General features: G+C 31.9%; 1 protein-coding gene across 6 annotated transcripts in view; it reads left to right on the forward strand.

The window, feature by feature from the left end:
* The window catches only part of EndoA (SH3 domain containing GRB2 like, endophilin-A), a 150,955-nt gene that overhangs the window by 80,947 nt on the left and 46,884 nt on the right, over positions 1–23,124 (forward strand). For all 6 annotated transcript variants that reach the window (XM_088273469.1, XM_088273471.1, XM_088273468.1 and 3 more), the window contains exon 3: positions 7,201–7,311. In XM_088273469.1, the coding sequence (XP_088129595.1) occupies positions 7,267–7,311 (45 nt within the window). In that variant the 5' untranslated portion in view covers positions 7,201–7,266. The remainder of the gene's footprint in view (positions 1–7,200; positions 7,312–23,124) is intronic.

Here is a 23,124-nt window from a genome sequence, read left to right on the forward strand (position 1 = left end):
CTTTTTATTGATTTATATTTTGTCCTGTGTTTTCTTGTTTGTTACTTTCTTATATGTTTTTCAGTTTTGTTAACCTTAATCCCATATCCCGTGTACCAAAATGAGTAATGGAAATTACTCATCGGGAATATGATGTATGTGACTTATGTATGTAAACGTTAAAATAAATAAACAAATATAAAAAAATACCAAGCAATACTTAAATTATAAATGGATATATGTATTTGTCCACCTCCGTAGTGTAATGGTCAGCACGCTCCGCTACCGTTCTGGAGGTCCCGGGTTCAATTCCCAGGGGGGTCAAATAAATATAAGTGATTTTTTCACTGTAATATTTATTCAATATTACCCTGGACTGGTACCTGAAGCGGACGGCTGATCACCTTTCCTTCATGTGTTAACGATCAAGATAACACTGCGTTTATACGACACAGTGCCCTATGCACCATTGGGGTGCGGATAGGGGGTTTATTTATTATATGTACCATAATATGTATAAAGAGACTAACGAATCAATTATTAAAATTAAGTTTAAAGTGTTTTTAGTTATTTTTTACTGCAGAATTTATTGTCACTTATTAAAAATTTTTGGTAGTAAATTTCCCAATATAGTATTATTTTAATGCCATGTATTGATTTACGATATCGCTTTGTAATTTGTGGAGGTTAGGAGCGGCCAGTGACCGCGGTTTATTACATATTGTATTTTATCTAAAGCACGTGAAAATACACATAAAATTTAATTATCTCTTGTTTGATAACATTCGAGTATGTTAAATTGATAGCAGATTTTTATCGTTTTACACTATTATATCCCGAAATTGTATTGTTTTATTACATTAGATTGGAACATTTTAAAAATAATTCAAATTGATTTTTTTAGATAACGTTGATCTGGATATAGGTAGTCAGTGGTGTTAATTATGGTAGGTACAAGAGGTAGGTAGGTAAGCTAGGTACTACTTACTAGGGTAGGTAGTAAAGTTAGGTAGTATGGTAAGCTGATACTACTTAGTAAGGTAAGGTAGGTACTGGTTTCGTTTTTATATGTCATGCGGGTAAGTTAGGCACTGCTTTTCTTTCTATATGGAATGCACGCCCCTGTAGGTATTAATATATACAGCGGCGGGCACCCTAATAAGGACGCGTGTACCATATAATTTAAAGTATACAATTTAATAATAATAAATACAATGTATGTGTATCTTTTTTTAAAGAATTAAAAGTCTGGATATTACATAAAACAAGCTGAAAATAAGTATATTTAAAAAAATCATTAAATCGGTAATCTTTTATTTTATTGTAGTATTTAAATAGAAAATCTTTACCATACATATTTTTTTTATATTTAGAAAGGAGTATCTAAGATGGTTTAAACATATAGAACGAGTGAAGAAAGAACAGTAAAACAAACATATGAGGCGAATGTACTTGGAAATAGGAAGCATAGAAAGACCAAGGAAAACGTGGCATGATTAAGTATTTCCAATACATACTTGAAAATGGTACGGTCAGGAGTCGGAAAAAATCAGCTGGTGAGCAAAATGAGGAATTGCTTGAATGTGGAAGATACAAAGATTGTTTATAAATTATTTTGAGAAATAAAAATACTTTGTGTTTTGATCCGCTCATATGTGGGTTGATCAAAACACAAAGTCTTTTAATTTCTCAAAATAATAAATCAATATGATCCACAATGTTAATGCTTTCAATATTCAAAACATTGTTTATAAAGCCAGAGTGGTGTGGCGTTCTATTCTCTCTTCCTACCCCTGCGACGAAGCTACGTGATAGTAATTTAGTTAGTTTCGTAAATATTCAAAATATGGGCATTTTTTATTGAAAAAATAAAGTTGTAAAGTCACATTTTGTGCAAAGTTGCCACATCTCTTACTTATACTCGCAGTATGCAACAAATCACATTGGCGAACATGTACGTACGTAAGCAATAAAATTTTTGTTCCACACAGTATTGCATTTTCCGAAATGGATTTCCACGACCTAATGTCGTCATGCCTCCATTACAGCGTATCCACTGCCTCCTATAGTTCTGCTCGCTCCGTCCCCCCGCCCGCTGGTTGTGCAACGAGTGTGCACGAGATGCAAGCCCGATATCGGTCGGAGCGTGGCGTGGAAACGGCGCGAATATTATATGGAATTGGAACTCTGGCCGCGAGCCAATAGCGTCGCCGTATTTATGCGATAGTGTTGCCATATGCACGGCCGCATTTCCATTTTATTATAAAACTTAGTCGGTCGCGTACTTAAACATTGCGTCAAGTACTTTAATTTTAATAAAAGTTCTTAACTAACGACAAACATGTCGCTCACCCCTTTCAAGAACGTCATAAATCAAAAAACGTGATTTTAAGGAGAACTTTTTTAAAGCTTAAAAAATAATACTATTTATGAAAAATAAATATCAAGCCACTTACTGAACTTTTTACTATGGAACAGATATTTTTAGGTTAATCCTGAAGGTTTTTTCTCCATTTGAAAAATAACTAAATTATAAAAAAAATTCATTAAAGCATATATTTTCTTCAAAATGCAAAAACAACACTTTCTGCCCTGTAGCGGGTAAATACTAAGTTAACAATATGCCTCTTTTGCTGGGATATAGTACATTTTCTGGGCATTCCGAAAACACGCACAACTGAAAATTGACGATTTTTGATTTATGATGTTCTTGCAAGGAGTCAGCGATGTACAAGAACATATATTATTAAAATGTAACTTTGTTTTAAAATCACTAATATTTTTTTTATAACTTAATTATGATGTCTACCGGTTTCGAAGCTAACCGCTTTTTTTTATCAAGACTTAGAAGCGGTTAGCATCGAAACCGGTAGACATTATAATTAAGTTGTAATAAAATATTTGTAGTGATTTCAAAACAAATTTACATTTTAATTATAAAATGGAAAATCACAATGTTAGTGCTTCAAATATTAATTATATATACAAGAATATTCAGTTTTTTACATGACTCCTACTACTACCGTCACGCCGTTTCTCTGCAGGAGTTGGCTAAGAGGATAGAACGCCTCCCTTTTTTTTGTTATTGTTTTGTTTTTTAGAGTAATATTTTGTGTTTTTATTATTTACACTAAAATTTCAATTTCATACTATTTCTGTGAGCCTAAGCGGCTCATTATTAGAAATAGGTATCAAATTTTGGTTTTGAACCGAGAAACTCTGACTCGAGAAACAGTCTGCGACAGTAACCACGGGACCACAACCCGATACATACACTCTTCTGTCCTGATATACACTCTTAGCTTCCTTCACATCCATACATCTAGTCGTACATGCCCTCCGATTACGTAGACTTTTGACACCACCAGATTTTAGGTTTTGGTTTATCTGGTGTTCTGTTCTTCCTTTCACATTCACCAAATATACTTTCCTAGTCATTCTCTCACTATGCATTCGCTCCACATGTCCATACCACCTTAAAGAACTTTTATGTTTTTTTTTATTTTTCTTCATGACGATCGTCGAATATAGCCGATTTTATTTTAAGGGTATTGAATCGTATTGAAGGTGTGGTCAAATGGTTTGGGTGTGTGGATCGAATACTAAAAAAATACATAAGGCGAATGTAGTCGGAAAATAGAAGGGAAGTAAGACCAAGAAAAACTTGGCGTGATCAGGTACTGGAAATTGGCCAGGTCAAGAGTCGGGCATGTATAAGGAGATGCATGAATGTGGTAGAGGCGAATATCGTTTGCAAAGACAGTGGTATGGCGTTCTATCCTCTCTGCATACCCTTGCTTGAAATGGCGTGGTAGATAAAGACAGATATAAAAGTCTGGGTATCAACAGGGCTTACGACCTGTCATAGGCTGGTTTAAGTGACACTTGTAACATTCACCTTTTAACTCATGATTGCCAACCACACTACTCAATTTTTTGGAACTAATACATATATCATAATTCTCATGCCGCTTCATGTGCGATTTCGCGGCATATCTATGGCTGGTTTGAGTAAGCTTTATTTAGCAGATATTGAACAAGGATTTAGACACACTGTAAATGTTGTGAACATTTATTATTTTTATTTATATATATGTAGATTATTGTGACGTTGATATGATTTTTTTATTAATAGTCGCGTTCGTCAAGAAAAATTATATGGTAACCCCCCCTATACGTTGAGATAGATACCGCGTTAACGGAGGTAACGTTATAGCAGGTTTATACCAGCGGAAATAACCGAAAAAATATCAAACTGAAATAATAATAATAATTAAACCCTTATTCGCACCCCAATGGTGCATAGGGCACTGCGTCATATAAACGCAGTGTTATCTTGATCGTTTACACATGAAGGAAAGGTGATCAGCCCTCCGCTTCAGGTACCAGTCCAGTGTAATATTGAATTAATATTTCAGTGAAAAAATTACTAATATTTATTTTACCCCCCTCGGGAATCGAACCCAGGACTTCCAGAACGGTAGCCGAGCGTGCTGACCATATTACACTACGGAGGCCGACTAAAATACAATTTAAAAACGTTTACCCCCTATAACGTTCTCTCCGATAACGCGGTACCTAACTCAACCGTATATTTGTATTTTGTTACCTCTTAATATTTGTTTTTTTTTTATCAATAAACATGAGATGTTTACTTTTAATTTATTCTCAGATTGATTTCCCTAGACGTGGGTGGGTCTACGTATTTGTTTTGTTTGAACGGTTTTAAGATGTATAAATATTTTCCCACGGAGAATTGGGATGAGGCGTTGTAAGAAATATCCCGTACTAACCATTTAATGTATTTTCATTTCATTCATCATCGGTTTCGCTAGTTTGATTAGGAAATTAGCGATAACGTGTTTCAAGTACTCTCCTTACCATCCATTATTTACTTTGTGTAATACCACTTTTTTGAAGAAAAAAATAATAAAAGTTAGTTGTAAGAAATATCCCGTACTAACCATTTAATATATTTTCATTTCATTCATCATCGGTTTCGCTAGTTTGATTAGGAAATTAGCGATAACGTGTTTCAAGTACACTCTCCTTACCATCCATTGTTTACTTTGTGTAATACCACTTTTTTGGAGAAGAAAAAAAAATGAAAAAAAGTGGTAGTACACAAAGTAAACAAAGGATGGTAAGGAAAGTGTTTTATCACCATACCACAAAGTTATCAATGCTTTTAATATACAAAATATGTTTTAAGTACATTTATGACTGCATTTGAAAAATATATATTTTTCTTGGTTAATACAGGGTGGCGCAAAATTAATCACCCCATGAGAAGATGTTATAATTTTTGCAAATGGCGTCGTACGTGAACTAGACAGCTGCAGTAGACAAAAAAAATCACGGTGGTGCAAAATTAATCATCGAATTATGTTTTTAAATAACGTTTTTACTAAATTTTTAATAAATTATTTGGAGTGACGGAAAGCTTTATTTGGACCTCTACAATTTTCAGTTGTATAAGGTATCAAACGTTTTGACCAATATCACTAGTCTGTTTTTGGTTCGTTGGAAGATATTGCTTCCTAGCAATAAGCCGGCCAATGTGAATTTTTTTTATATACAAGAAAATAGAATAAATTAATAAATAAACACGGCATTTTGAAGTATTCGCAAGAGTTAACTATTGCTATAGTACCGAATGTTACTCGACTGACCATTACTTACACAGTGGCAGTAGAAAGGGGATAAACTATTAGTGTTACTGCTAACGGTACTGGAACACTCGTGATGAGGAAGACGGAAACGCGCAAATGAAGACAATCTTTTATTTATTAAAAATTACAAAGTCATAAGTGTGAAAATAACAAAATTACACCAATATATCGAAAATTACAAAACACAAGGGCGAAAAGAACAAAGCGACACCAATATAAAAACAGCGAGCGCGGCGTATACACGTTTTGAATATTATTTGATTTGAGCACACTAAAATTAGTCCGCCACCCCTTATATATGATTTTAAAGGAGTTACATGTGGTTAGGACAACATTATAATCAAAATAAAAGTCGATGGACTGCTTCTCTTTGTTCTTCTCGCGTACATTTATGAATATTATTTTAATACATCAATTATTCTGAAAAATACACAGATTTTGGCCGAAACAATTAGACTTGACGAAACCTAAATTAACAGGCAATAAAATACGTTTTCCATTTCCTTTCATTTGAAACCTAATCATCCGAACGGACAGTTTTCGCTTCAGAATTATTCATGTCTGCTTGACTCGACTCGTGTCATATAATTTTCCATGTAGAACGAGACCAGTTACGCTAGCAAGTATTTAAAGTAACACTAATTTTCCGAATCCTAAATAAAAAGAATACAATTTAATAAATTTATTTATTTAAAAAAAACATGTAACATACATAAGTCACATATAAAATATTCCCGATGAGTAATTTGCATTACTCATTTTGAGATATGAGTAAAGGTTAACAAGACTGAAACACAAATAAGAAAGTTACAAATAAGAAAACACTGGGCAAAATGTAAAATATAAGGTAAGAAGCATGTTGAAAGGAAACAAATGAGAAAATATAACCAATCATTGACACAAATACCTTACCATAAAGAATTTTTTCAGTTTATGCATTTTGGATCCCTGACTGGGATCCCTTTTGTATGTCAGGCAGCTGGATAATTTTTGCCAAATTTTAAAAAATACATAATTTGTTACCTACATTATGAAGAATGAACATTAATGATAAAATCATCACATGTTGTCTTATGTTGGAACGAAGCACAAGCATATTAAAGGGATCTACTAAAATATTTGGAGGCAATTGGAAATGCCGTGTTTTAATGAAAACTACAAATAATAATACTAATAATAATAAAGCATACAATAATAAATACCGTTCAGTATCAAATACGTTTTTTTATTTTTAAATTATTGTATGCCTAATATTTTATCAAGGTCTTACGTTATTTATTGATTTGACATTAACTTTGTGGAAAAACACGATTTAAATATAAAAATAAAACACTTGTATAGTACCCATTTTGAGTTGATCAATATAATCACGACTAGTTTCGAGAATTACAGTTTGTATTATTGTGTGAGAATTCAGTGTTTTATATTATTGCACAATATACCTACCAGTCTACGTGGTTATTATTATTTGTATATCTAGGGTAGTTGCTCCATACTCAGCCAGATAAAAAAAATTATAATGAAATATAATATGGTGCATTTTTTTCAGACTCCACCTCTGGTGAAGTAGTAAGCAGGAGGAAGTAGGAGGGGGCCGCGGGAAACATCTTCAGCCATGGCGTTCGCGGGACTTAAGAAACAGATCAACAAAGCAAATCAGGTAAGATAAAAAAAAACTTATTATTGAAATTGTAACAACTCGGTTGTCTCGGTTTTCTAGAAGGAAAGTTGGCAGCTTATAAGATATGAACTTTTCCACGATTATGTAAATAAGAATTGTGGATTGTTTAACGGTACCATTTTTGTATGATATAATATAATATTTTCTCAAGGAGACCTTGTTAGCCTTGAAGCCGCAACAGATCGAAATATCTTAAATGATTTAATAAATAAATCACTCAAATTTTGTTATTATAATAAACAAGTGACAGTCTTTGTTGGAGATCTCAATACAAAATATAGTAAAATATATCGCTCACTCCTTTCAAGAACGTCATAAATCAAAAAACGACAATTTTCAGTTGTACATGTTTTCGGAATGCCCAGAAAATATACTATATCCCAGCAAAAGAGGCAAATTTTTAACTTAATATTTACCCGCTACAGGGCAGAAAATGTTGTTTTTGTACTTTGAAAGAAAAGGTATTGTTAAATTATTTTTTTAAACATACTAAATATTTTTCAAATGCAGAAAAAACCTTCAGGTTTTACCTAAAAAGATCTGTTGTACAGTAAAAAGTTAAATAAGTGGCTTGATATTTATTTTTAATACATTGTGTTATATTTTCAAACATTAAAAACGTTCTCCTGAAAAATCAAGTTTTTTGATTTATGACGTTCTTGAAAGGAGTGAGCGATATGCTTATACGATCATATATTATACGTCATTAAGACCTTATTATGCAATATATAAGTTCATGTATCACAAAATGAGATAATGTTATATACAATCGTTTATCTTTTTTTTGTTGATAAATTGTCTTATACGAATATATTTATTTAAACGTATTACATACGTAAGTGACATATAATATTCTCGATTAGTAATTCCATTACTCGTTTTGGGACATGATATAAAGTTAAATAAGACTGAACAACAATTATGAAAACACAGGCAAAATGTAAAATATAAAACAATAAAATATACAGTAGGTATATAGGCATATAAAAAACATAAGGTAAAAATCATGTTTAAAGGAAAGAAATGAGAAAATATAACTAATCACTAACACAAATATCTTTCCATAAAGTATGTTTTCAGTTCATTAATTTTGAATCCCTGACTGGGTGCTATTTTATATGTCAGGCAGCTGGTTCATTTGGGTATAGGCAATATATTGTAAGGACCTTACTCCAAACTTGGTTGTGTTTAATATACAATAGTGAAAATGATAGACGAAAATATTAATTTCGTGGGAGAAGAAATGCAGTTACTGCCAGCTACTGCCAATGTATGGTTACTTGCAATTGGTAGTATTTCTACAGTAATATAAAATTGCCTATAAATTGCTTAAAATTGCCACGAAAAAGAATTGTAGTCAGTGCCTGGTCGGCTATAGGCAATAGCACTAGGTAATTATTAGCAATGCCGTAGAACGGGGCTACTTGAACTTTGATGTGCTACTTGAGCCCGGTACAAAAAAATATTAAATCTGTATTTGGTCTACAATAATAAACGTATCGACATGATTCATTGTTTCCCTGACAGGTGACACCTATTGTCACGTTACTTCGATCGATACCACGATCTCAATATTTTTTTTTGTACTGGGCTCAAGTAACACATCAAAGTTGAAGTAGCCCCAATAGTAGGTATTTACTGGCAGTGTGGAGTTACTCTGCGATCTATCTTTAGCCTATCTTAAAACTGAGACGTTTTCGAATCTTACTTAGTAATACTTACAGTATTATAGTTATCTCTTATATTCTTTTCTCACCACTTACAATTAATGACTATCGAATCCATTACAAACCTTTTTTTACTCATGATCTAGGGACGACCCCAGCTTTTGTTTGCCCAGGAGACAGAGCACTAGCTATTATTCCTGTATCCTACGGGTCAGGTCCTATCCCTGTATCCTACATTTGCGCTAGTTGGACGGTTTATCAAGGGTTCATCAGGGTTCGGAAACCATCTTAGCGTTGAATAGTAAATTGGCACGTTATCCATTTACGGGACATATGTACGTAGGTATATCGCTCACTCCTTTAAGAATGTCATAAATGAAATAAAAAGATTTTTCAATAGAACGTTTTTAATGTTTAAAAATATAATACAATGTATTAAAAATATATATCAAGCCACTTAATGTACTTTTTACTGTGCAACAGGTCTTTTAAGGTAAAACCTGAAGGTTTTTTCTCCATTTGAAAAATATTTAGTATACTAAAAAAAATAATTAAATGATACATTTTCTTCAAAATGCAAAAACAACACTTTCTGCCCTATAGCGGGTAAATATTAAGTTAAAAATATGCCGCTCTTGCTGGGATATAGTACATTTTCTGGGCATTCCGAAAACATGCACAACTGAAAATTGTCGTTTTTTGATTTATGACGTTCTTGAAAGGAGTGAGCGATATATCAATATGTGTTTTGTTTTCATTAAACAAATTGGCACAGTAAATAGTTGTACGTAGCGCTAAAATAACACGCGTGTTGTCGAAAGTCAACATTTTGAAAGTCTATCATTAGAAATTCGTTCAATCGTCTATTTTAAATAGTTTCCGTATTTTTTTAGAGTATGAAAGATTATTTTTATGTCTTGGGTGCACTCTCAAACGTACAAAGAAATAAAAACTTAAAATTACGTTATCTTAAATAAATCCTTAAAAAATCCCTCTACAAGCGCAAGAGTTGAAAGTAGAAATGATTAGAAAATGAATTAGAATTATGAAAAAAAAAAACATTGGTAACCATATTAAATAATTTGTATTTATTTTTTAATTATATTTATTACGTTCCTTGAAGAAAGATTGGTAGCTGGAGGACTTTTGTAGGAATCGTTCGGTTACGTAAAATGTTAACACGTTAAGCTACCAATTCCTCCCTGGACTGGGTAATAGGATTAAGAGTTTGCTCCTTGTCATCGCTCCTCGGCGATAATTGTGTTAAATACTTTTGTGTACACAAGCCGGCGTGTGATGCCATCTCGGCTAATGACGGCTCCACTGTCGCGCTGTAGGGTAGGCGTACCATTAATGGACACCGGACCAATCATGGACACTCAGAATTGTCGCATTGAACAATATCGTTTTTTTTTATACTTAAAAAAAGGAATGACTCGCAAAACCTCTACTATTAGAGGCTTGTCTGCAGGTAGGATGGTAAGGATGGGGAAGGTAAATATGAATAATATATCACAAATACCCAAACTAATTGGAAATAAATCTTTCTTAAATTTATTTTGCAATATTTTGCAATTGAACCCGCGACGCCAGTTTCATAGTCGGGCGTCTACCCTACTACGCCTGTCTTAATCCGATAATTGTATAATAAACAAAATGCAGATCGAACTTCTAATAATTTTTAAAAACACTCGAATCAAAATTGTATGAGAGCTATAATCATCGAACAATAAATTTGTAAAAAATATATCTTTATACGCTTTATATTATCCACTGACACTTCGTGATGGAATTGCATTTTTAATTTATTATTAGATTAAAACCAATATTTTTAGCTTTTCCACTTTTTTATTTGACCAGCGACCGGGTTTCGTCGTTACCGACATCATCAGACTGGTCACCGACACATCACCAGTCTGATGATGTCGGTAACGACGAAACCCGGTCGCTGGTCAAATAAAAAAGTGGAATAGCTAAAAATATTGGTTTTAATCTAATAATAAATTAAAAAATCTTTATACGCTTTTAATGACCAAAAATTGTTAAGAATTTTATATAACAGGGCCAAATCAGTGATTACCCTTCAATCACTAAGATTTATTAATTTTAGCCGCTTCATTATGCAATTATAATCTAACTCAACAATGGGTATATTTAGTTTAAAACTAATATAAATTATTATTATTTTAAATTAGTATATATGGTTATACCCACTTTTTATATAACCTTGAATAAATTCTCCAGTGAAGAGAATGAACTGTCCATGAATGGTTCACCTACCCTATTTGCGTTTAAATTACAAATAATAAGAAACCATTTGGCTTATTAGCACAAAACGTTTATCATTATTATTGTTATTGTATTTTGCTAAAACATGTCACATAAAACCAATGTGACGAAACTTCAACTAATACTTCCGAAAGAGTTTTCTTTGTGGATCCTTTTCTTTATTAAATTTTTCTTTTCCTGATATCGTAGTCATACAGTAGAAAGTGACCAAGTGCATTTTTTGCCAATATGTGATCATTGACTATTTGATATTTTACTAGCTTAATATTGCCATGAATAACATCCCAAAGGATTTTAAACTTGGAAGTATAGTATATTGATTTGTTAAAAATGACTAACTGCATTTGTGTTTATTTTCTTGCCAAGCAAAAGTGACTTAAATGACCCTCCTGAGCATTTTACGTTTTGGTAGTTAGTCACTTTCTCCTGTACGACAACGATATGTTTTTAATTTCCAAAATCATTCATTCATGTATGGTTCGTAAATACTGAAAAACATTACAATAAATGAAATACAGTGCAATACAAATCGTTTAAATGTTTTTCATCAATTATATGAGAATTCAACAAACTTACAGAAACAAGTAAAAGTACGGGTTAAATACATATAATAATAATAATAATAAAACCCTTATCCGCACCCCAATGGTGCATAGGGCACTGTGTCATATAAACACAGTGTTATCTTGATCGTTTACACATGAAGGAAGGGTGATCAGCCCTCCGCTTCAGGTACCAGTCCATGGTAATATTGAATAAATATTACAGTGAAAAAAATCACTTATATTTATTTTACCCCCCTTGGGAATCGAACCCGGGAATCGAAATACATATACTTACATATAAATAATAGAAATTTGAAATCATCAATAAATTTTGTATTTTTCGCTCCTTTCGCCTACGTAGTGTGGTGGTCATCACGTTTGGCTACCGCGTTGTACTTGTCTAGTCAAGGAATCGATTCCCGGGAGGGAGGGGGGTCAAAATAAATAGAAGTGATTTTTAACTTAAACGTTTATTAATGTTTTCCGGGACTGGCACTTGAAGCGCAGGGCTTATTACCTTTCCTTCACGTATTTAACGATCAAGCTAACACTGCTTCTATACGATGCAGTGCCCCATTGAGCGTGGATAAGGGTCAGCTATCATTAATAATTTTTAATTTTCGTAAATTACTACCTCAAGGGTACTTTTATCTTTTCCATTTTATTAAATAAATAATGTCATATACAATATAGAAATAATTATAAAATTTATCAAAATAATTCAGTAATTATTTTATTTTTCTAGGAAAGAACTCTTTGTTTTATTTTTTATTTTTTGACATCTCATCAAAAATGAAAAAGAATATGGAAGTCTGGGCATTTACGGGGCTGAAGACCGTCATAGACTGGTTTTGGTTGCTTTATTTTTAATCGAATTACACTGGAATTCGAGTATACTTCATGATATATGCTGAAAGTCTCCTTTTCCTCTCCTTTAGTACCTACTATTTCTCCTCCATTTCCTTCTCCATACACCAGTTATGTCTTCGTCACCCAGTTGTGCGTAGGTCACTGCAGTTGCTAGTGCAGCGATATCTTGATCGCGAATCACACTAAGTGTTGCTAGCATTCTGTGATATCGTCGAAATAGCATTATAATATTTAATACTAATATTTCAAATAAATTTCAAGTAAAGTATACCATGGTTGTACAATCGAGACTTCGCAGCTGGGTTGTTTTACCAGAACGCCCCTCATTTAAAATGATTTGTATGCGTAGAACTTTCACACCGCCCCAAAGTTTGCTCTCAGTATCAAATGGAACTTTTGGCCGTAGCGGTTACTGCAAACAGATCTTTCACGTTTTATAATTACAACGTAACGATCGTCTGGTGTTAATGGGGGCAAATAAGACCTACTCACAAAGCAACTTGGTTTAATCAAAACAAAATTTCAACAACATTTTGAGTGTGTCCAAATACTTGTTCCCAAAATTTTGATTATCTCCAATTATAGGAGTTATTTTCAACGCCTGAAAAATTTATAACGCCTGAAATGGTCAAATCTAGGCCAGTTTAAATCAAAAGTCTGAAGTTCACTCGAATTTATAACATGGCGATCAGATGGATAAATCGTCAACTCTGAATTTCATTTTTAAGGTTACCGCGATATTTAAATGCATTTAATATAACATAATATTTTGTTTTTTTTAAATTTATTTTTATTTTTTATTGTTTTTATTTACATAAATTGTATACATTTATTTAAAGAAAGATTTTAAACATTAAAAAAAAATGCAGAGACCCTCCAAGCCACTTTGTGCGTCTTGTCGGTGGAGTTCTTTTTGCATACATTTTTTTATTGTTTTTAACCATTTTAACCTAATGTACACACAAAAAAGAGAGAAAAATTAAGAATATAAACTATTTTACAATTTTCATAAAATTTACTCTCGATCATTTCCCATTCCTTTATTTTGCCTTTGTCCCATATTTTATTTTGACCTCTAACATCTGTCGGCAATATGAATATCTTCATTTCGCCCACTCCTTTCAAGAACGTCATAAATAAAAAAACTTGATTTTTCAGGAGGACGTTTTTAAAGTTTCAAAATATAATACAATGTATTAAAAATAAATATCAAGCCACTTATTGAACTTTTTACTGTGCAACAGATCTTTTTTGGTAAAACCTGAAGGTTTTTTCTCCATTTGAAAAATATTCAGTATGTTCAAAAAAATAATTAAACAATACCTTTTCTTCAAAATGCAAAAACAACACATTCTGCCCTGTGGGGGGTAAATATTAAGTTAAAAATATGCCTCTTTTACTGGGATATAGTACATTTTCTGGGCATTCCGAAAACATGCACAACTGATAATTGACGATTTTTGATTTTTGACGTTCTTGAAAGGAGTGAGCGATTTGTTCATATCGATTTGAATAAATATGTGTACATTTTGATATCTCAACATGGATGACAAAAAAGATTAATCTATGCTGAGATGTTAAAATGTAAAAACAACTTCTCAGTGTAGAGAACCCAGATTTGTGAACGAGTATTTGGACACACTAAAAATTATGTGTTAATATTTATAAGTAATCATGTACTGTTTGCCCGCCTTCGTAGTGTAGTGGTTAGCGTGTTTGGCTGCAGTGGTGGAAATTTTTAAACCATACGGGGTTCAAAATAATTATAAGTAATTTTTCATTCTTACACTTGTTTAATATTGCCCTAGACTGGTACCTGGAGCTATCAAGATACCACTGCTTCTGTGTGAAGCAGTACCCTATGCACCAAAAATGAGGATTTTTAATATCCTTTTTCACACATTTTTTTATATTTATTTAATATAAACTCCTTCTCTAAACACAAGTATCTACCTTATTAGAGAGGTAGAAACGTTATATTTAAAAGTTTTTGTATATTTACCAACTATTTTGTATTATTTAAATATGTATTTTGTAAAAAAAATCAATATTTTTTTTTTAAAGTTGCAAGAATTTTTTTAAAAAATAATTCTTTGATTATTATGTATATGAGTCATTAATATATTTTTTTTGCATTTTAATTTCTTAGGAAGGTTATTGAAGTATTGGGTGGAAATATTTAAAATTCTTTTGGAATTGTTTGGTATTTTAAAATCGTTTTGTTATATCAAAGATGGACTTTTATTTAGATTCAAGTATTTTTCACCTAAATAGTTGAAGAATTGCTTTTTTTGGAAATGGTTTCTAGTTTTGGGACTTGGAATGTTGAAAATAATAAATTGGTTGTAAGTATAGGTTTTTTTTCTTTTTAAAATTGAACCTTCTTCAAAATTTACGGGTGCCAATTGTGTGCGAAAGTCGAGGACCGCTTGTGTCATGCAGGAAAAAGCACAAGAATATAGGATTGCCTTACGTTTGAAGTTCGTTAGGTGCGCATAACGTTATTTCCTTCACGTCGTCGCTCGCTATGCACTCCTAGCTTTATAGGCTGCGATGTCGCAATGCACTTTGGGGAGGGGTAGGGGGTTGCGACAGCGACGGCGACTAGGGGAGGCCTCTGAGGGGGTCAGCCTGCTATATATACCCTTAAAGATTATTTACTGTTCTTTAGTAGAATCCATATTAAGATATGGCATTAAGTCTTGGGGACATTCGACGAAAACAAATTTAAAAATGGTTCAAAATCTGCAATATTCCATAATAAAAAAAATGTGCCCAGTCATATATATAAGCAAAGGGACAATCCAATCTTGATATAAACGAGTAAACATTTAAAATTACTGCCGGTACGTGGAATATTGTGGACGAGTATCATCGTTGAACAACAAACTAGAGAAAAATATCGAAATCCTTTAGTACACAACCATGATACACGATTTACACACAACGAAGGTTTGATAGTTCCAAGAATTAACAATAAATATGGGAGTCGAACAATGCAATATATCGTTCCGAACATTTTTAATTTGTTGCCGACGGATGTTAGAGGTCAAAATAAAATATGGAACAAAGGCAAAATAAAGGAATGGGTAAATGATCAAGAGTTAATTTTATGAAAATTGTAAAATGTTAATATTCTTAATTTTTTTCTCTTTTTGTGTCTTTATTAGGTTAAAATCGTTAAAAAAAATGTATTAAAAAAGAACTTCACCGACAAGACACACAAGGTGGCTTGGTGGGTCTCTGCCAAAAAAAGTTCTAAATATGTAAAAATTGTGATTTAAATAAATGTATACAAATAAATAAATAAAAAATATCACTGTCTTTGCACTGTTACGTGTATGTCTGTTGGAATCGGATCTAGCTGACGAACTGAACTAACTACTAATCTCTTTCACTGCCTACACCGGGGCACTTCTAGACAATTTGGTGGTGGTTTTACAAACTTGTATTTATTAAGATTGGTAGTGACAGGGATATTGAAAGTTTTAAATGTAAATTCACAGTAAAATCGCGATAGAATTTTTTAAATTTTTTATAAATTTCGCAACTTAGTTCATACAAAAAAAATGCTTAGCAAGATAAAGTCTGTCAGGAAGCCTAGATGCTTCTGTATCATATCTGGGAATGAGGTGGGACAGCTTTAAATACCCCTTATCATACTTGTGATTTCTTTTTTTTTAAACATTTTTACTAAGAAAGTATATGTGGCGAATTCGGAGCGGGAAAAAATGAGAACGGCCGAAAAGGGCTTGCCACGATCAGATCAATCAGAACCTAAAATCTGGTGGTGTCAAAGGTCTGCGTAATCGGAGGGCGTGTATGACTACATGTATGGATGTGAAGCAAGCGAGGAGTTTATGTCAGGACAGAAGCGTTCCGTCCTCTCGTCTTACCTCTGCGGTGAAACGGCGTGGTGGTAGTAGTAGTACAGTGCCCTATGCACCATTGGGTGCGGATCAGGGTTAGAAAAAAGTGAAGAAAGGGGTGGAAAATTATAATTTTAAATTATTGCCATGAAAACAGTAAAACCCCCTATAACGTTGAGATAGGCACCGCATTAATGTTATTTTTTAAAATTCATTTTTATATTTTAACCAGCAGAAAATATTGACTTCAATTGTATTTTAAATTTAAAGAAATGCCTCATTCATTTAAATTAAAAATACAACTCATCCCCGACAACGTTCCCATTGATAAACGCGGTACCTATCTCAACGTTATAGGGGGGTTTGCTGTATTTCCGCCTCTGGCGACCTGGTTTCGCTGCGGTCCCTCCCCCGGTTTGCGGATATACGTACTGCACCCGCCAACTTCGCTACTTCCGTATCCGCTGCTATAAATTTAATGGTACTAATGCGACTTTTTGCCTTTGGAAACTCTCGACTAAATTACAAGACGGCGTTGGCTTAACTTAATTTAAAATGTATTTTGAATATCTTCTTCTTTTTCTTCTTCTTACCCTTAGCTCTGAGGAACAAATTTAATTTTATGTCATTAAAATGGTGAAATTGTCATATAAACATGCAGATATGTCGATATATACAGGTTATGCGATATGCAGGTTCGATTCCCAGGGGGGGGGGTCAAAAAAATAAACCTGATTTTTTCACTCTAATATTTATTTATTTATTACCCTGGACTGGTACGTGAAGCGGAGGACTAGTCACCTTTCTTTCATGTGTTAATGATCAAGATTACTCTGGACTGGTACATGAAGCGGGGGTCGATCACATTTCCTTCATGTGTTATGATCAATATAACATTGAGTTTATGTGATGCAGTGCCCTATGCACCATCGGGTACGAATGAGGGTTGAAGAAGAAGAAGATGATAAAAAAAGTTGTATCGCACACAAACTATTAATTGCTGCTTCAACTGGATTCTTCCTACTTTTTTGTTGTTGTGGGAATCGTTAATTAATTTCCGGCTTATAAATAAAAATTTAATATAAATTGGCTACAGACTTCTCTCTGAAAGCTCCGGAGGGTTGTTAAGCTTTGGTTGTGTAGTACTAGTAAATTATTAAGACTTGAACCTTTTATTTCCCGTGGAGCTTTCGTGATCGTGACTTGGCAAATACACATTTCCTTGTTGGTTGTGTAGCACTTTCCACGACTTTGATATTGATTGATTCGAGAAAACGGAAACAGTTTTGCGAAGATTTCGTAGAATTTGTTTTTCCTACCTTTACTCAGCGGTGATTACATCCGTTTTTTTAAGTCAATTAATCAAAAAATGTTTTTTTTAATTTCCGTTTGATTAATATACGTTATTGATTTCTTCTTAAGACATTTTCATTCCTCGTTTTAAAAATAGTATAAACGAATGTTTATTCCTTTTTTGTCCAAATCTCTGTGCTGTGAACGGGTGAAAACACAAATAAATTTGTATTTTTACCTCTTAATGAGAACATCTGTAGTTCTCGAAGCTAGTCATGTTTAATAATAATAATAATAATAATAAACCCTTATCCGCACCTAACCTTGATCGTTAAAACATGAAGGAAAGGTGATCAGCCCTCTCCGCTTCAGGTACCAGTCTAGGGTAATATTGAATAAATATTAGAGTGAAAAAATCACCTATGTTTATTTGATCCCTTCTGGGAATCGAACCCGGGACCTCCAGAACTCATACTAATTACTACTCATATATAATTGCATGAATACATATCGCTCACTCCTTTCAAGAACGTCATAAATCAAAAATCGTCGATTTTCAGTTGTGCATGTTTTCGGAATGCTCAGAAAATGTACTATATCCCAGCAAAAGAGGCATATTTTTAAATTAATTTATACCCGCTACAGGGTAGAAAATGTTTTTGTTTGCATTTTGAAGAAAGGGTATTGTTTAATTATTTTTTTAAACAAACTAATTATTTTCAAATGGAGAAAAAACCTTTAGGTTTTACCTAAAAAGTTCAAAAAGTGGCTTGATATTTATTTTTAATACATTGTTTTCTATTTTCAAACTCTTCGTTCAAAAAGTTCTCCTGAAAAGTTCTCCAAACTCCAAAAAGTTCTCCTGAAAAATCAAGTTTTTTTATTTATGACGTTCTTGAAAGGAGTGAGCGATATAGCCGAATTTCCAATAGGTATCAATATCAGTTCCCGTGGCACGTTTTCTTTATCGATGGAGCTGGAAATAAATTCATTCGACCCCGCCTGTCATAATTTCTGCTCTGTATATCTGCGCTTCATCCCTTATTTCTGTCCGAATTGTGCTGTAAATTTCTCCCCCGGATCTGTTTCAGCCCCCGAAACATACTGAATTATTTAAATCATGTACCGCAGGTAGAAAACCAGTCGTGTCTATTTTAAGAATTTCGCGAGTGGGTCGGTTCAAAGAAAATGTTTAATTTTGTGAATCTAATTACGTACTTCGTTTTGATGATTTTTTTATTTTATTTTTCGCTTTATCATTTTACCGTTAACTGTCTTAATTACAAATGATATACACGTGTATTTATAAAATTATAATTTTTCATACAATTTTTAAATATACAACTTTTAAAAATGGATATAATATGGATATTCAGTACTCGTATATTTATAAAATAAGAACAATAAATCCGATATAATTTTTCATACTATTTGTATATATACAACTTTTAAAAATGGATATAATATGTTTGTTCAGTACTCGAATATTTATAAAATTAGAACAATAAATCCGATATAATTTTTCATACTATTTGTATATATACAACATTTAAAAATGGATATAATATGGATGTTCAGTACTAGAATATTTATAAAATTAGAACAATAAATCCGATATAATTTTTCATACTATTTCTATATATACAACATTTAAAAATGGATATAATATGGATGTTCAGTACTCGTATATTTATAAAATTAGAACAATAAATCCGATATAAGTTTTCAAACTGTTTGTATATATACAACTTTTAAAAATGGATATAATATGGATGTTCAGTACTCGTATATTTATAAAATTAGAACAATAAATCCGATGTAATTTTTCATACAATTTTTATATGTACAACTTTTAAAAATGGATATAATATGGATGTTCAGTACTCGAATATTTATAAAATTAGAACAATAAATCCGATGTAATTTTTCATACAATTTTTATATGTACAACTTTTAAAAATGGATATAATATGGATGTTCAGTACTCGAATATTTATAAAATTAGAACAATAAATCCGATATAATTTTTCATACTATTTGTATATATACAACATTTAAAAATGGATATAATATGGATGTTCAGTACTCGAATATTTATAAAATTAGAACAATAAATCCGATATAATTTTTCATACTATTTGTATATATACAACATTTAAAAATGGATATAATATGGATGTTCAGTACTCGTATATTTATAAAATTAGAACAATAAATCCGATATAAGTTTTCATACTATTTGTATATATACAACTTTTAAAAATGGATGTAATATGGATTTTCAGTACTCGTATATTTATAAAATTAGAACAATCAATCCGATATAATTTTTATGTATACAACTTTTAAAAATGGATTTTCCATTTTATAATTAAAATGTAACAAAGTTACATTTTAATTACAAAATGGAAAATAACAAAGTTAGTGCTTCAAATATAAATTATATTTTTACAGACGTTATTTTGAGGCGGTACAGGATTTTAGTGAAATTACACAAAACTTAATATAAAATAATCGAATGAGTGAAGAAAGAACAGTAAAACAAATTGACTATGTCTAAATTTATTTTTGCTTATATTTATTTTTTAAGCTGTCCATTGATTTGTAGGTATAATTTGGATAATTTTTATAGCTTAACTAAACACTACCTGAAGGACTCTGTCATTAAACTGTAAAATCTGAGAATCTATTAAGCTCGAGTTTAATAATGTAGATTAAGAAAAAAGGTTATTTGTTCAATCTCCTGAGAGCTTTTTAGCTCATAGCTTAAGGGGGTTTTACCCATTTCCAGTCCATGTAGCGGGAGCCTTACGTTTAATAAGTGCTTCTTCTTTGTTTTCACAATCATTTAATATAAAATACCTTACTTTCTCTTCTCCTAAGACTTCTAACTATTGATCCGTCTACCCCTTCCCTGACAGCAATGCAGAGTTAGAAGCTTTTTACAAAAACGTACCTACATGATAAACGTAGATTTACTCTTTCTTAAAACGAACTGATTGTTGAACGGAAAATATTTTACTTTTTAAATATTTTTTTCATCGTTATTATTTTTCGTCAGTATTTATTCGTCTCCCTTCTTCCCCTTATCCGAGCCTAATGGTGCATAGGGCACTGTATCAAATTTATGCAATGTTAAGTTGATCGTTAATTATATTAAGGCAAAATGATCCGTCTTACACTTCAGGTAGCAGTCTAGGGTAATATTAAAAAAATATAAGAGTACAAAAACACTTATACCTATTTTACTCCCCTGGGAATCGAACCCGGGGCCTCCAGATGGTAACCAAACGCAGTAACTACTAAACTATCGAAGCGGACTTGTTTAAATTATAATATTATTGAACTTAGTACACACTTTCTTTGCCACTTTTCCAATTATAATTTATAGGAAAGTAGAAAATATTTAGATGAATTATCGGTAGGTACTTAAAAGTTGTTTTATGTCATGAATTAAAATTTAATATTTATAATATACATTGATATTAGTGTAGAATCTTATTTCGTTATTAACTTAACTCGATTCGGGATTCAACTTTTAATTTTATTTTAACGCAAATTAAATTTCCTAGAAATATCCTTTATCTTCGTTTCCTAAAATATTCCTTTTTCAATTATTTTTTTTGAAAATCCATCCTATAAAGGATAATTACTCCCTTATATAATTAAGAATACTAAAAAAATATCTTATGCTTCGCCATCTTTCCACTTAATGAGGTTTTTTTTGGCAATCCATCCTGAAAAGATTTTTTTCCTTATTTTATTCAGAATTCTAAAATAAATATTGTAATTCGCTATCTTTCATTTCAATGAGATTTTTTTACCTTTGATATTAATTTTCTCTCCTATATTGCCCTATAAATACGTCTCTTTTACCCAAAATACGTTAATTTAAGGCAGTGTTCCGCAAACTTTTTCTGTTCAACGTACACCTACCAAATCAAGAAATTTTAAAGGTACACCAAAGAAAATAAACTAATGTTTATATAATGAAATAAGTAATTTAATGCATATACTGCTCACTCCTTTCAACAACGTCATATATCGAAAATCGCCAATTTTCTGTTGTGCATGTTTTTGGAATGCCCAGAAAATGTACTAAATCCCAGCAAAAGCGGCATATTTTAAACTTAATATTTACCTGCTACCGGGCCGAAAGTGTTGTTTTAGCATTTTGAAGAAAAGGTATTGTTTAATAATTTTGTTAAATATACCAAATATTTTTCAAATGGAGAAAAAAAACCTTCAGGTTTTACCTAAAAACATCTTTTACAAAGTAAAAAGTTCAGTAAGTGTCTTGATATTTATTTTTAATACAATCTATTATATTTTTAAACTTTAAAAACGATCTCCTGAAAAATCAAGTTTTTTTTATTTATATATATGACGTTGTTGAAAGGAGTGAGCGATATGCATAATATATGTATCATGTTAAATGCAAAAAAAATTTGCTTAACAGAGCACAGGCGATCAAAATTTGTAGCAATTGTCGATAAAGCTGTGTTATCTTCTCAAAACTAGATTTTTTTCCGCGGCACACTAACTAATCTCCACGGTACACCAGTGTGCCGGCACACACTTTGCGGAACACTGATTTAAGGTACATTTACCATTAATTTTTCCACTTTAACACCTTCGTACAAGGTTCATTATCTTTAATCTAAATCGCACTATAAAGCATTGTTGTACCGCGTTGCCCCAAAAGGTACAATAAAACTTTATATTATACATTAAAGGGTCTGATCAAGAACCTTAGGTGTACTGAGGGTAAAAATTGTAGAACTACATACAAACATATGGAATGGTTATCTCTTCTTGCCAAGTATCAAAAAATACTGTAATGTTGTATTTTTTTTAGCAGAACATACATATATTTTAACGATCCATATTTTTTAAACTAAATTTCTGGCAGAGGGAACATCACTTTACCGGCTAAAAAATCATATTTGTGATTTTTTAAAGTTACTTATTTAATTTCATCAATTGATTCGGCAGTCATTATGCAGTAATATCTATCCATTTTTATTTAAGTTTTACTTGGTAAATACTACATTTAAAAAAAATCATTCCGCATCATTTTCAAGTCCTTTGTTCTAATTACAATTATAACACATCTGGATAAAATAATACGAAGATTAAAAAAAACATACCGGAAATATATGCCTGCAAAAAAAATATTTTAAATCTCGTTTCGTCGAAATGTAAATTGATTAGGACAGAATGAAAAGAAGGATTCGTTACTATCCCGTTGGGATATTG

Source organism: Brachycentrus maculatus, unplaced genomic scaffold, assembly GCF_059751285.1.
Source record: "Brachycentrus maculatus isolate JH-2025_06_01 unplaced genomic scaffold, ASM5975128v1 h1tg000586l, whole genome shotgun sequence".
In the NCBI taxonomy this organism is placed as follows: Eukaryota; Metazoa; Arthropoda; class Insecta; order Trichoptera; family Brachycentridae; genus Brachycentrus; species Brachycentrus maculatus.